Source organism: Callospermophilus lateralis, chromosome 8 (assembly GCF_048772815.1).
Source record: "Callospermophilus lateralis isolate mCalLat2 chromosome 8, mCalLat2.hap1, whole genome shotgun sequence".
Classification (NCBI taxonomy): domain Eukaryota; kingdom Metazoa; phylum Chordata; class Mammalia; order Rodentia; family Sciuridae; genus Callospermophilus; species Callospermophilus lateralis.
In genome coordinates, this window is record NC_135312.1 from 91,535,322 (window position 1) to 91,551,199 (window position 15,878).

Genomic DNA, 15,878 nt, shown 5'->3' on the forward strand with positions numbered 1-15,878 from the left:
ATATACTTTCTTGATATTTTTATATTTTGACATCATACAAATAATGCATAGTCATTGTAGAAAATACAGGTTCAGTAAAACAAAAAATATATGCATCTGAAATCCCTAAAATGGCCAAACCTAAGCATAACTACTGTGAACAATAGTTGCATGTCTGTTCAGATAATCAATTTAAATATATAAACATATATGCTAAGTATGTAAATTTTTAAGCAAAGATCATACTCTACGGCTACATGGCCTACTTTTATTCAGTTAAGTATATATGAAAACATAACTTCAGCCAACAAATAAGTTGATAAAAAATTAATTTCTGTGCCAGGTGTGGCAGTGCACACCTGTAATCCCAGTGGCTTGGGAGGCTGAGACAGGAGGATGGCGAGTTCAAAGCCAGCCCCAGGAATGGCGAGGTGATTAGCAACTTAGTGAGACCCTGACTCTAAATAAAATACAAGATAGGGCTGGGGATATGGCTCAGTGGTTGAGTGCACCTGAGTTAAATCCCCAGTAACAAAAAAAAAAAAAGAAAAGAATTAATATCTGATGGTTGCATTAATGATATCAAATTTATATAATCATCTATCTTTGGATAAGAAAACTATTTCCATTTGGGGGTAATTACAAACAATGACATAATGAATATTACCCATCATAAATATATTTATTCTAACAGTTCTTTAATAAAAATCAGTAAGTAGGATTGCTCATTTCAAAATTTATACATATTTTTAGGGCCTGTGATTTTAAAAATGGGCCTTCAGAAGTTTTCACTTTATAGCCTTTCACTAGGCATTGAGTGGTCTAAAATTTAATCATTTAATCAACTAGCTATATTATGTATGTATAACATTTTTTACAATCATGAACAAGTAGTATATAATATAATGAATAATTGATGCATTTGGAAAATACTCACATTCTTTTTGAGGGCAAGTTTCATTTTGAAGAGACTGGAATTCATAATATGATATCTTTTGTTTGAATATGGATGTAAGAATGCCATCAAGCTCTTCGATGTCATTCTGTTTTCAAATGAAAAAGAAATTTTTCATTAATTGAATTATATACACAGAATCTCAGCATAGTATAGTTAAAATTTATTAGCTAGCATAAATAATGAGTAGTGGTAACAGTAATATATTACAGTAATTTAGTAACAGTGATACCTTGAAAACTGATTTAAAAAATAATGTGAAACATGGCTTGCCTAAAAAGCAATTCTTAATGTAATAGAAAAGCTGATATAAGAAATAAAAGTGTTTGCTTTTGGATAAGACACTATATTTAGATACGAATTTTGAAACAGCATTACAACAGGTCAACGATAGCATTGAAATTTTTCCAATAATAAATTCTGATAAAATATATTTTTCATTAAATAGTAAAATGATGAGTCTTATTAAACTTAAGGATCAGACATGGGATGGTCTTACTAGAGTATATTATTTCTGTGTCTAGGTAAGGTACAACATTCATCTCAGACATCTTGCTTGCCATGAGTAACTACCTATTTGGTAGAAGTTATGCAGTATTCGGGTGTACCAATGAAATAACCTGTTACAAAGACCAGCATTCTTTTAAAATTGGGTTGTATCACAAATGAATGTGAAATATCTCATGTGTATGTATTATAAATGAAGAAGGGGGTAAAGGTAATTGAAAAAACAGAAAGCTAAGATTTCTATACTTCACCAAAAGGGCTAAAATGAGGATACCAGGAGTCTATGGTAAATTATGCTATATAATACTGACAGCAACTACTAAAAAAGATGTACCAAAAAGTACCAGTGATGAATTAAAATGGAGTAGGTATTTTTTTTTTAAGTTTAAGTAGCATACAAGAAGGAAAGAAAACAGAGACATTAATACAGAGGGAAAAATAAAATAAACAAAATAGTAACTACAATTCTAATATATCATTTTTACATTAAATGTAAATGGTCTGCATAGATGAAGAAAAAACCCAGAGTGATAGAGTAGATTAACAACCATGACCTAAATATATTATTTTTTTTAAAGAAACTCACTTTACATTAGCAAGGCAGAAATGTTGAAAATAAAAAGATTTCCAAAAATATATATTGTGCAAGTATTACAAAGGAAAGCAAAAGTGGCTGTTTTAACGTGAAGTAAAGTAGATATCGGAGCAAAGAAATTTATAGGAGACAGAAAGGGACATTATACAATGATAAGGCTTTCAATCCATCTATAAAAACGTAATACAAGTAGGCGGCAAAGAACAAAACTACGAATTATGTGAAGCCAAATTGAAAGGACTGAGAAGGGAAACAGTCAAATTTAAAATGACAAGCTGGAAACTTGAATATTCCTCTTTCAATGACTGATAAATTAGACAGAAAATTATCAAGAACATAAAAAATCTCCAATACACACCTAATGATCGAACCCATCAGCATCTAATGAGCATACATTGGCCACTTGTCCAACAACAGCAGAATACCACAATCATTTCAAGGGCCCATGAAATTAATACCACCTTGGAGCATTGCTGGGGCCCCTTCATATCCTAGGACATAACACAAACACTAACAAATTTTAAATGATTTAAATCATAGTGTACTTTCTTAGCACATGAAAGAAAATTAGAAATTCATAAAAGAAAGATACTAGGAAAGTTTCCATATATTTAGAAAATAAAGAAGAGATTCATAGTAATCTATGAGTCAAAGATGAAGTCTGAACTTGATGATTTTTGTATCCTGCTACATTGCTGAATTTGTTTATCAGATATGGAAGTCTTCTGGTGGAGTCAATAGGGACTTCTAAGTACAAGATCATATCATCTACCAATAGAGATGATTTAACTTCTTCCTTTCATATTTGCATGTCTTTTATTTCTTCATCTTGCCTAATTGTTCTCACTACAATTTCAAGCACTATGTTAAATAGAAATGACGAGAGTAGATATTCTTGTCTTGTTCCTGAGTTTAGAGGAAATGCTTTCAGTTTTTCCTCATTTAGTATGATATTAGCTTTGGTTTGCCACACAAAGCCTTTATGTTGCAGTCAGTTCCTCCTATTCCTACGATCTTGAGGGTTTCTATCATGAAGTATTGTTGAAGTCTGTTGAAGGCTTTTTCTGTATTTATTGAGATAATCATTCGATTTTTGTCCTTGGCTCTATTTATGTGGTGTATTGACTTGTGAATGTCGAACCATACATGCATCCAGGGATGGAACCAACTTGATTATGATGGATAATCTTTTTAAAGTGTCCCTGAATTCAATTTGCAAATACTTTGTTAAGGATTTTGGCATATACACTCACAATAGCCTCAAAAAGTAAAATGAAATGCCTGGGTATAAATCTAACAAAGGAGGTAAAAGATTCCTAAAAGGAAAATTACAGAACACTGAAGAAGGAAACGGAAGAAAACACTAGGAGATGGAAAGATCTCCATGTACATGGATAGGCAAAGGATATATAGTTAAAATGGCCATAATAACAAAAGCAATCTACAGATTCAATGCAATTCCCATCCAAATACCAATGACATTCTTCACAAACAATTCTAGAGACAAAAAAATCCTAAAATTTATGTGGAATAACAAAGACCCAGAGTAGCTGAAACAATTCTGAACAAAAGGAGCAATGCTGGGGACAACCCAATGCTCAATTTCAAAAACGGGGCCATAGTAACAAAAGCAGCAGAGACTGGCATAAAAACACATGTACACCAGTGGAAGGGAAGTAAAGACTGAGAGACAAACCACATAGATACAGCAATACGATTCTTGATAAAGGTGGCCAAACCAAAAACTTTGGATAAAATACAATGTCTTCCACAAATGTTATATACGGGTATTCGTATATAGAAGAATGAGGCTAGATCTCTATCTCACTCTGCAGGAAAATCAACTCAAAATGGATGAAAGACCTAGGAATTGGTCCAGAAATCTTGAAACTTGTAGAAGAAAACATGGTTAGCTTTCCAACCTGTAGGCACAGGCATCCCCTTCCTCAATAGGACTCCTAAAACACAGAACTAATACCAATAATTAATGAATGGGATGACATCAAATTTAAGAAGCTTCAAGCAAAGGAAACAATTAACTGTGGGAAAAGAGAGCCTACAGAATTGGAGAAAATATTTGCTGTATACTTTCCCAATAAAGGATTAGTATTCAGAATATGTAAAGAATCCAACAAACTCAACATCAAACAGTAAATAACAATCAATAGTTGGACAAATGAATTGAAATTCTATCTCACTTCAGTCAGAATGACAGTCATCAAGAATAAAATAACAGTAAATGCTGGTAATGATGGACTGGAGAAAGGAACACCTATTCACTGTTTGTAAGGATGTAAATTATTACAACCACTGTGGAAACCAGAATGTCTCTGAAAATATGAAAAATGGTATTACTGTATAATCCATTTATACCATTCCTCTGTATTTATCTAAAGGAATTAAAACCAGAATACTTTAGGAGCATCCATATCCATGTTTGTCACAGCATAATGCATAATATCCAAGTAATGGAACAAATACAGGTGACTGTCAGCAGATGAATGCATAAATACAATGTGATATGCTTATGCAATGGAGTTTAATTCAGCCATAAAGAAGAACAAAATCATGCCATTTTCAGAAAAATGAATAGAACTGGAGAACAGCATGTTAACTTAAATGGCCAGACCTGGTGTCATATATTTTCTCTGATATGTGGAAGCCAGTGGTAGAAAAAAAAGTAGTGTGTGTCTCATAAAAGTAAAAGGAAAACCATTAGGGTAAAGGAAGAGGGCCAGGAGTGGAAGGAGCAGAGAGTAAGGGAAAGTACTGAGCAGTTAAAATTGATCAAATTATGTTACACTTATGGATTAATATGCCACAATGAAATCCACTATTCAGTATAATTAATATGCACCAGTAAAAATCTAAATAACAAAACCACTGAATGAAAGTCAAGAAACTGAAAGAATAAAACAATAGAGAAAAATCAATGTAACCAAGAAATGATTCTTTTAAAAGATCAACAAAATTGACAAACATCTAGCAAGACTGACAAATAAGGGCTGGGGATATAGCTCAGTTGGTAGAGTGCTTGCCTCACATGCACAAGGCCATGGATTCAATCCCCAGCAACCTTTCCTCCCCCTCCCCTCCAAAAAAGACTGACAAAAAAAATACATATGACAAATTTCACAAATGAAACATAAGATATCACTACAGACCCTACATATATCAAAAGCACAATAGGGTAATCCTAAAAACAATCCTACATACATAAATTTTGACAATACTCATGAAATGAACTAAATTCTTTAGAAACACAAGCAACAATAACATATAATTCTTCTCTTTCAACTATCTCTGAATGTATGATTGTCTAAAAATTGAAAATTCAATTAAGTACAAATAATCCCCCAAAATATTAATTATAAAGAAGCTGAATTCCTTGAGATGAATAGATTTATATTTATGAACAGATGAACAGATGTATAGAGCAGTAGCCCTTCAAACTGAAGATCATTCTTTTTTTGAAAGAGGGATAGCAACACAGTTTGGGATGATGGCACTGAGAGATTGTTGGGAAGAGGACATTATGGCAACGACATACACTGTACACAATGAGGGTGCTTTGATCATTGACATGGAGATGTTTAAAAGAAAATCACTGCACACTTTATGTTTAAAATGAATGAGGAAAAGGACTCCTGGATCTATTCAAAACACACAAGAAGACATTAAACCAATGGGAGCAGGTCTGACCACAACTCCTTAATTAAGAATAACAGGAAACAGGGACCCTCATTTAAATGAATCACTGGGGGGAGACTTGCATGATTGTAAGTACTTTTTGAACCATGTGCAAACATAACTGACTTTGTACAAATTAACACAGGTGCAATGAGAGATTTCCCCATAGCTTATGAATTTGCTAATTTCTGGCCCCCAAACATACATATGCTGCTCAGCCCTGAACCTCTTGCTAGTCTGTGTATGGAGTAGCCACTTTGCTACATGAAGCAATAGAATATATAATTCTTTCTAAACCATCTCTTTGTTAGCCATGTGATTTCCATCCTGGAGGATGGGCTGAGACAGTCACAGTAGCATTTTACTCTTTACCTTCAGATATCTAAAAGGAAATTTGGTGGTTGGGCTGGAAACAGCCTGGTTCTTCTTATTATAACAAATGGCTGTACTTGTTTAAATTTCACTAGTAAAAGAAAGAAAAGTCACCTGGTTTGTTCCATTGTTCATAATGTGTACTGTGAAAGAGAGCCAAAATAGCCATTTAAAATGGAATTTGATAAATAGTTTACATAACATATTTTAAACAAAATTTCCTACTGCAGCTTGTAAAGGAAATGATAGATTAAAGAGCAAAGCAAATATTTTCTAGAGTTAGGAAAAGGCATTCTTTTTGTCCTTTCTCTCTTGGGTGCTTTGTTAAGTATTCAAATCCAAGATGTTATTAAATTAATTTAAAGAATAATTTAAGTGAATAAGTCTACAATAAGAGAAATATTTTCTTTGGCCAACTTAATTATTTTAAGTTTGAATGGATCATTTCTTAGAATTGCAACATCTGTGACCATCAATGAAGAAATACAAAATTTAAACCCAAGACAAGACTTATTTCAAATGATTTTTATATGTTTTATTAATTAGGTATTTGTATAGTTACAGTATCTCATTAAATGGCATGAAACTGATATTTTAACTTAAAGAAAATCTGTTTTTGATATTCAAGAGACTTGTGTTTTGGGCTGGGGATGTGGCTCAAGTGGTAGCGTGCTCACCTGGAAGGCGCAGGGTGCTGGGTTCTATCCTTAGCACCACATAAAAATAAAATAAAGATGTTGTGTCCACCAAAAACTGAAAAATAAATATTAAAAAATTCTCCCCCCCCTCTCTCTTTAAAAAAAAAAAAAAAAAAGAGAGAGAGAGAGAGACTTGTGTTTAAATGCCTGCTCCAGGACTTAGTAGCCATGGATTTTAATAATAATTCTTATGAGGCAGATTATTTAGGAGTTAAAATAAGTAATTATGTAAAATATCCAGTAAATATTAATTCCCTTTTCCCTAAATAATATTAGGTCTCAGATATAACAACTCATGAAATGTAATCCTTATGATCTAGAGAAAAGTATATATATGGCTATCACTGAAGAGACTTGGCTTCCCACACTGGCTTTTCCACTGATTAAAAAAAAAACCTATTTTTTATTTCTAAAATTTTAAATTAAATAACACATAGCTTTTAAATTGTTTAGAATGTAGGTTCTGCAAGGGCAATTCAGAGACCCAAAGTGACAGTGCCTTAAACAAGGGAGGAGCCTGTTTCTCTTTACCATAAAGGAATCTGTCAGCTTAGGGCTGATGCAGTAGCTCCCTGAATTGGGGGATCCACGTTCCTTTTACCCTGTTTCATTGCTGTTGTGTCATCTTTATGGTCCAGGATGATTCATGTATCACATTTATCACTGGAATTTTGTTAAAATTCCAGCCAATCGAAAGAAAAGTCAGGGAGGAGGAGAACATGACTCCACATGTTGATAATGAACAAGCTTGTAAATCTGCACATATTGCTTGCACGGCCATGCCATATGGCATTGGGCATTAGACATATAGCTACAGAAGATGCAAGGGACGAAGTGCAACATTTACCTGGTTAGCCACGTGCCCAGACAAAAGCTGTATTATCACGTAAGAGCAAAAAAAGAAAAATTGCAGAATGACTGACAATTTTTGCATCTCCATCAATCATGCCAAGTGCACAAACATCATAATTTATGTGAAGGCAATTTGATAATTTTTTTTTTACTTAAATGCTTTTCTGGAGTATTGATTGAAGCTTTATTGTGCTGAATTTTTCAAGTTGACGTCCTTCTTATTACATTGTTAATTCATAATGTCAGAAACTCTCAAAGCTTTAATTTGGTCCAACTTGAACAGACACATTAGTGGAGGTATTCAATGATACTAATGGTGAAATAGACTAAAAACTCAAAGCTTTTTTTTTTTCATTATGATAAGTACAAATGAAGCATAAGAACCATGACTTTTCTCAAGCTCACCTTTCAGTAGCAATCATTTCTTAGAAATTTATATTAAATATATAATAAGAGTCAACAGAAAATTTTAAAGAAATATAATATTGGAATATTCTAAGAAATATCCTTCAAAGCAGCTTCTATGAATAATGCCATAATTTCATAAAATAATTATGGAATTATTCTTTTGTTTTGTTTGGGGAGCAAGTTTCCAAGCTATGTAACAGAATCTGTTTTACTGTTTATATTAATGGATTATTTCCTTGGGTTCTTTCATTGCTTTGCTCTTTCTCTTTCAGGTAGAAGCAACAATGATTCAGTCAACAGTCCAAGGAAAGGGCTTCTTAAAAAGACTTTAGTCAAAAGTTCACCTTAAAAAAAGTGTGTGTGTGTGTGGGGGGGGTGGCGCTGTGCCTGTGAGCCAGTAGCTGTTGCAACAAAGGGCTCCAATTGGTGGGTCATTTAAGGTTGGGTGAGAAATTTAATGTATAAAATTCTTCCATCCTTTCATTTCTTTACCTAATGAATTATTTATTATGCTTTCATATGCATACGAATATAGAATATTTAAACCCACCATTCAGTATAAATAATATGCATCAATAAAAGAAAGTTTAAGAACGTAGCTATGTATTTGTCGGTGTCTTGGTTTTAGATATAAAATACAGAACCAAATAGATAGTATTTGCCCTTATTGACTCTGAATCTAATGAGAAGAAGATAGTTTGAGAAATAGCACTCATATAGGTGTCAATTCAGAAAGTAATTAGTATTATGAAGAATAGATCAGGAAAGACTTCACTAAGGTAGAGACACTGGGATTAAAATTTGGAGAATTACTTAGAGTCAACTAGGTAAAAACAGTGAGGGAGTAGAGGAGATTAGAAAGTGCTTTCATTAATGAAAGGAACATGCACAAAGGCCCTGTGGTAGACTACATTAGAGAGCATAGGAAATAAAAACCCAGTGTACCTGGGATGCACAGGGAGAGGAATGAGGTTAATCTGGAAAGAAAAGGGTCAGTATTCACACTGCTATATTGTTCTTGTTAAACATTCTTTTATTTAAATTGATACAATAATTGGAATCAAGTGAGGTGTAGGAATGAGAGAATTACATGGTCAGATCTTTCTTTTTAAAAGAATTTCTCAGACTGTGAATTTGAGATAGTAGGAAGTGTGGAAGAACTGAAAATTAGGCTAACCACAATTTAAGCAAGAGAAAAATGCAGTGGAATAAAGTGTTAGAGTCACAGAGATAAGGAAATTGATGTGCAATATTTAGTAACGGACAAAGACACAGCTTATGAGGGGGTGAATTTGGAGGGTGAGGGTTAAAAAGGCATTGGGACTCCTGTTTGTGATTTGCTACCAAAGGCAATAATGTTCTTGAGACTAAAGGCTGATCTCTAGGGAGAAAATTTTAGGAAGTTAAATTTTCCTTTCCAAAGATTTCTTTTACATATTCCCCATATCTTGATTTGGTTTACTGTAAAGACAATTCAGATTTCCCAAATTATATATCTATTGTCTTTCTGTATTTTATTATTGATTCTATAAGTGTTATCAGTACAGAATCTCAGAAAACTGCATGGTAACTTTTAGGAAGTGCAAACAAATATATTTTTGCCACAAGAAATTTTCAGTCTTCCAAAATGTTATTGATGATTAGAGTTTTGTTCCTATCAGAAACAGGTTTGCTAATTTTCTTTAATCATATTATTATGAATAATATCCTTGAAGGACCATCATTAACTCTGTGGGACTTATGCTCTGTTTTTCCCGAATGCTGGGGTATGTTCCATGTGGTTAACGATATCAACCTGGAGAACTAGGTGGTAAGAACAGATCCTTATGTTGGTGGGGTCTGTCGTGGGTGGCAACCACACCATCACATAGTCATTCCCTGAAAGACTAACGAACAGGAAAGAGTGGTGATGTAAGAAGCAGGGAGAACCAGAATATTTCTGGAACTCATGACTCAGTTCAGCAAAGTAGCAGGGTACCGAGTCAACACCCATAAATCAATCATGTTCCTGTGCTTCAATGAGGAATCCACTGAAAGGGAAATTAGGAAACCATCCCATTCACAATAGTCTCAATTAAATAAACAAACAAACAAACAAACAAATAAATAAATAAATAAGAGACTTGGGAATCAACCTAACAAAAAGGGTGAAAGACCTCTATAATAAAAACCATAGATCACTCAAGAAAGAAATTGAAGAAGAACTTAGAAGATGGAAAGACCCCCCCATGTTCTTGGATAGGCAGAATTAATATTGTCAAAATGGCTGTACTACCCAAAGTGCTATATAGATTCAATGCAATTTCCATCAAAATTTCAAAGACATTCTTCACAGAAAGAGAAAAGGCAGTTGTGAAATTCATTTGGAAAAATGAGAGGCCTAGAATAGCCAAAGCAATCCTTAGTGAGAAAAGCAAAGCAGGAGGCAACCCAACCTCAAATCATACTGGACTTCAAATCATACTACAGAGCCGCAGTTACAGAGATGCATGGCACCAAAACAGGCATGAAGACCAATGGAATCAAACAGAAGACACACAGATGACCCTACATGAATACAGTTATCGCATACTAGACAAAGGTACAAAATAGCCTTTTTAACAATAGTGCTGGGGAAATCCATATGTAGTAGACTGAAAGTTAAGCCCTCTCACCCTGCACCAAACTCAATTCAAGGTGGATCAAAGACCTCGGAATTAGACCAGCAACCCTGTACCTGCAAGAAGAAAATGTAGATTCAAACTGTGACATGTTTGCTCAGGAACTGACTTCCTCCACAAGACTCCTAAACTGCAAGAAGTAAAATTTAAAAATCAATAAATGGGATGGCATCGAGGTAAAAAGCCTCTTCACAGCAAAGGGAACAAGAGTGTGAAGAGAAAGCTGAGAAAATATTTGCCACCTGCCCCTCAGCTATGGGATTAAAGTCCAGGATATACAAAGAACTCAAAAAGTTTAACACCAATAAACAAATAACAGTCAATAACCAGGCCAAGGAACTGAGCAGACACTTCTCAAAAGGAGAAATATACAAATGGCCAACGGACAGATGAAAAATGCTCAACATTTCTAGTAATTATAGAAATACAAACTAAAACTACAGTGAGATGTCATCTCACTGGGATCAGAATGGCAATTATCGATACAAATAACACACATTATGGTGAGTATGTGGGGTAAAAGATGCACTCATATGTTGTTGATGGGACTACAAATTAGTGCAACCACTCGGAAAGCAGTAGGGAGATTCCTCAGAAAACTAGGAATGGAACCACCATATGATCTAGCTTTGCTGCTCCTTACTATATACCCAAAGGACTTACAATGAGCATACTACAGTGACACAACCACATCAACATTTAAAGCAGCGCAATTTACAAGAACCAAGCTATGGAAGCAACCTAAGTGCCCTTCAAGGAAATTTGGTATGTTTACACAATGGAGTATTAACCAGCCATAGAAAGGAATGACTTTGTGGCATTTGCCAGTGAATAGCTGGAACCGGGGAGACAATCATGCTAAGTGAAATAAGCCAGCCCCCAAACATCAAAGGGCAAATGTTTTCTCTGATATGCAGAAACTAATCTAAAATAAGTGGAGAATATTTTTAAAAAGAATAAAGAAAAGATCAGTGGAGTAGACAAAGGGGAATGAAGGGAAGGGAGGAGGGATGGGATAGGGAAAGACAATGGGATGAGTCTGACCTGATTTTCCTATGTACCTATGTGACTATACCACAGGGACTCCCACCATCATGTACACCCACAAGACACTAATAAAAAATCAGAAAGTAAATAACAGAAAGAGCAGTGGAGCAGAGGAAAGGGGAACAGGGGGAGGGAGAGGGCAAGTACTGGGGACTGAAGTAGAACAAATTATCTTCCTCCTCAGCTACCTGCACCACTGAGATTACAGACAGGCACCACTGCATCCATCCAAGCTTTCATCATTATGTCAGAATGAACCCTGTTGTCATGTATGACTAAATAAGAACTCCAAAAAGGAAAGACATACATAGATGTTGAGTGTGGGGTTAATAAAAATGAAGTATTTATTTCCAATTAGTTAGCAGAGACTATAAGTTAAGAAGTCATCAATAAAATGATGAACCCAGCCTAATTCGATTTTAAGACTGGGAGCCATCTTGTCACAAAGTCATAAAAAGTTAATTTCTGTTTTACTGTAAATTCCTGTGATTTCTAAACTTGTTTGGAATTCCTGCCCGTTCTCTGAACTCATCCATGCCTGGCTTTCCGTGACCAGATAATAACCCTCTCTGAAACCTCAGAGGTGCCTCATAAATTCTGGTGTTGAGATCTGAATTTACTCCCTACCTTGAAATATCATGCCATGTGGATCATTAACCTATAATCTGCCTTTGTATTATAGTTGTCAAAATCCTGTTAGTTGTAAGTTCTCAAGATACCCCCCTTTGCAACTTTTTGTGCTATAAAACCTTGTTTTTGGAGAGCTGGGGGCTGGTCTTTAACCCTCGTTAGAAGACACAGCCTCTGATCAGTCTCTTTGTGTACACAAATATAAGCTGGCTTTAATTTGATTTAAAATTGGAATTGATGGTCTTTTCTTTGAGTTGGGGTTTAATAAAAATATATGCTGAAAATATAAGCTAAAACATGGGGCAATAACCATGCAGACAGATTCTAAGATAAGAATCTATAAAGAACCAACAACCCAACTCTATGGCTAGGCAACTGAACTCAGAAATATTCATTTTCTCCTCATATGAGCTGCTATATCAGCTATTTGTAAATAAACAGATTGATGTACTAAGTGGCATGCACCTGTTTGATTGAATTATTTGCAACCAAGGTATTATTCTTCAGACTGAACTACCCTAATCAGGCATCATTAACTATCCTTATCTGTTTTGACAGATAGCACAAAGCACAAAAATGTTACTAATTTTATTAGTAAAAAGTAAGTCTCGACAGTATTTGAAGTCTTTTATTAGTCCATCCTAATAAGGGAAAAATATGAAAAGATGAATCTAGAAAAAAAATCTTCAAATTTCATTTTTTTTGACTGTTCTTATGCTACTCATTTCAAGTCTTTCATCAGAAATATGAAACAAGCAATAAAACAGATGGAGGACATATGAAATTCAAATGACTTCTGTATTCTCTAGAAGAGAGTTATTAACACAAAGAAGAGTGAAAGAAAGGACACATAGATACAGAGTTACAGCAGCCCAAATAGCATGGTGCTGGCTAAAAAGAGAAACATAGACTAATAGAATGGAACTGAGATCAAATGAACCCCCCCACACATACACATAATCAACTCACTCTTGATGCAGGGGCCAAAAATATATAGGGGAGACAGAATAGCCTCCTCAGTAAATGGTGCTGGGATGGCTGGGTATCCACATGAAGAAGAATAAAGTTAGACCCCTACTTCTCACCACATACAAAAATCATTTCAAAATGGATCAAATACCTACAATGTAAGATGAAAACACAGAGGAAGCACTTAAAGACAGCAGTATGGGCAATAGTTTTTAAAAACAAGACCCTAGAGAGGCAACAAAATAAACAATAAGTGAAATCAAATCAAGCTAAGGAGCTTCTGCAGGGCAAAGGCAAGAAACAGACCACCAGAGGAATGGAAGAAAATATTTACTAACCATTCATCTGACAAACGGCTAATGTCCAGAATAGGTAAGAAACTAAAAAATCTGAATAATAATCCTATTACTGGGTACTGTGGTGCATGCCTGTAATCCCAGCAGCTCAGGAGGCTGAGGCAGGAGGATCATAAGTTCAAGGCCAGCTTCAGATATTTAGAGAGGCCCTAACTAACTCAGTGAGACACTCCCTTAAAAAAAAAAAAAAAAGAAAGGATGGTGGTGTGGGGGGGTGGGGCGAGGGGGGTATAGTTCGGTGGGAAAGTACCTCTGGGTTCAATCCTTCATTCCAAAAAAAAAATAATCTTATTAAAAACAGGCAAATGATCTAAACAGATATATCTCTAAGAAGATTTACAAATGTCTAACAAGTATATGAAAAGAGAAGAACTTGAAGTCTACAAACATAGAAACTGATAAGGAGACTGGGGCTGAAGATGAGTGGTAGAGGGCTTGCCTATATCTGTGCAAAGCTCTGGGTTCCATCAAAAAATAAAAATAAAAAGGAAATGGAAATGCTAATTATCTTGCTGTGATGAATACATAATGTAATATGATTTAATATCATATTTTACTCTGCAAATTTGTTCAATTACCACATGTTAATGAAAAAAGTATACATGGGCAGCTCACATATTTGCAAGTCAATCTTCTTGAATGGAGAATGACTGTAATTCCCAGTCTGCTTTTTGTTTTTCCTTAACATAAACTTACTGGAGAGTGGGTTTGGAAGTAACTGTGGAGAATCTGATTATAGAGTCTTCATCGTACACATGAAACACGTCCTTTGGCACAAAGGAAACCAAGCTCCCATGAAGAAAGTGAACTGCTGATTTAATGAGAGCAACTGACCCCAGCTCCCGCCCCATCCGAAACTTATTATCTTTGTTATCCCACGGTGCTGCCATCCCATAAAGCAAAAGAAAAGATAATATGCAGTCTTTCAAAAAAAGGTAGATTAAAAGTCAATAACACAGTACATTAATACAACTGAGGTAGCCCATGTGGGAACACATACAGCGCAAGGTCCACAGGTTTCTAGTACAATGCACTCTGAGAGTTCATCACTTTTACAGGCATCAGATTCATTTATTCAATTTTATAAATCAGTTACAATAGGTTTCAGGAGGGCAGTTCCATTTCTCTATTGTTTTTGTATACCTAGCCTACAGTTTTTGGCTTAATCAAATAGCACTAGAGAAAAACCATCCCTTGAGTTTCCTTCACTCTTTGAAGGAGTGACTATTAGTTGTGCCTCATATACCAGGAACTCCCTGTGGGAAGGACAGAGATCATGCAAAGATGAAAAACACAATGTTCAGATCTTCCAGAGGAGGGGGAAGGGAATGATGTGTTTGTTCTCAAGGAGGGAAAATAATAGAAGAACGAAGAAGCAACGTAAATGAATATAGGAATCAGAGAAGAAAAAGAGGGATGCTTTGGTAGGAGTTGATAATGGAAAAGACAAGGGACCCCAGGCAAAACCTTCCCATCCTGAGAGGCAGGAAAGCCTGTAGGGAGGAGAGTTTTAGATAACACTGGTGTTATAGGGAAGCTTAGAGGCAACTGTGCCTCTTACCAAATAGGACCTGGTGAAAAGAGGCGGGAGATTTCTGTCAACCTTTTGAGGAAGACTGAGGTCTAAAAGGCAATGACTGAAAGGACCAGGTGTTCCCAGTGTCCCTCAGTGAGAAGGAACTCCTAAACAAATTTTTAAGGGAGATAAGTGGTAACACCTGAGCCTCAACTAATTAAAGAAAATAATCTTTAAGGGAACTGTTAATAGAAAGAAACACACTGGGAAATTTCTCACTGTATGGAGTTCTCTAAGTTCCAACCCCACTTGAGTTCACATGGCATTAAGTACTTGCAGGCAGCAAATCGAAGACTGAATAATACACACGACTTACTAAAAAATGAAGATGGAAATAGTATTTAAATATGTATAAAGCAAAGCATGCACTATGACAGATACCACACAATGGTTTTGCTTGACTCAAAAGAAGTATAACTAAAAAGAATTATTTGTTATATTTTAAAAACTTTGAATGAATGGGATCCTAATATTTTGATTAATAATTGCAGTGTTCTTTTAGCATTTTGACCTAATTTTGTTTTTATATTGTATCTAGTTGTTCCTATATAAAGTTAACTTTATTGTTGCCCCAAGACAATTTT

The 15,878-nt window shown here is 35.0% G+C and overlaps 1 protein-coding gene across 1 annotated transcript in view; it reads right to left on the bottom strand.

Annotated features, from left to right (window-relative positions):
* Window positions 1–15,878, bottom strand: part of Bank1 (B cell scaffold protein with ankyrin repeats 1) — a 281,934-nt gene that overhangs the window by 178,620 nt on the left and 87,436 nt on the right. Inside the window, exon 6 of the mRNA XM_076864747.2 lies at window positions 917–1,022. Within this exon, the coding sequence (XP_076720862.2) occupies window positions 917–1,022 (106 nt within the window). The remainder of the gene's footprint in view (window positions 1–916; window positions 1,023–15,878) is intronic.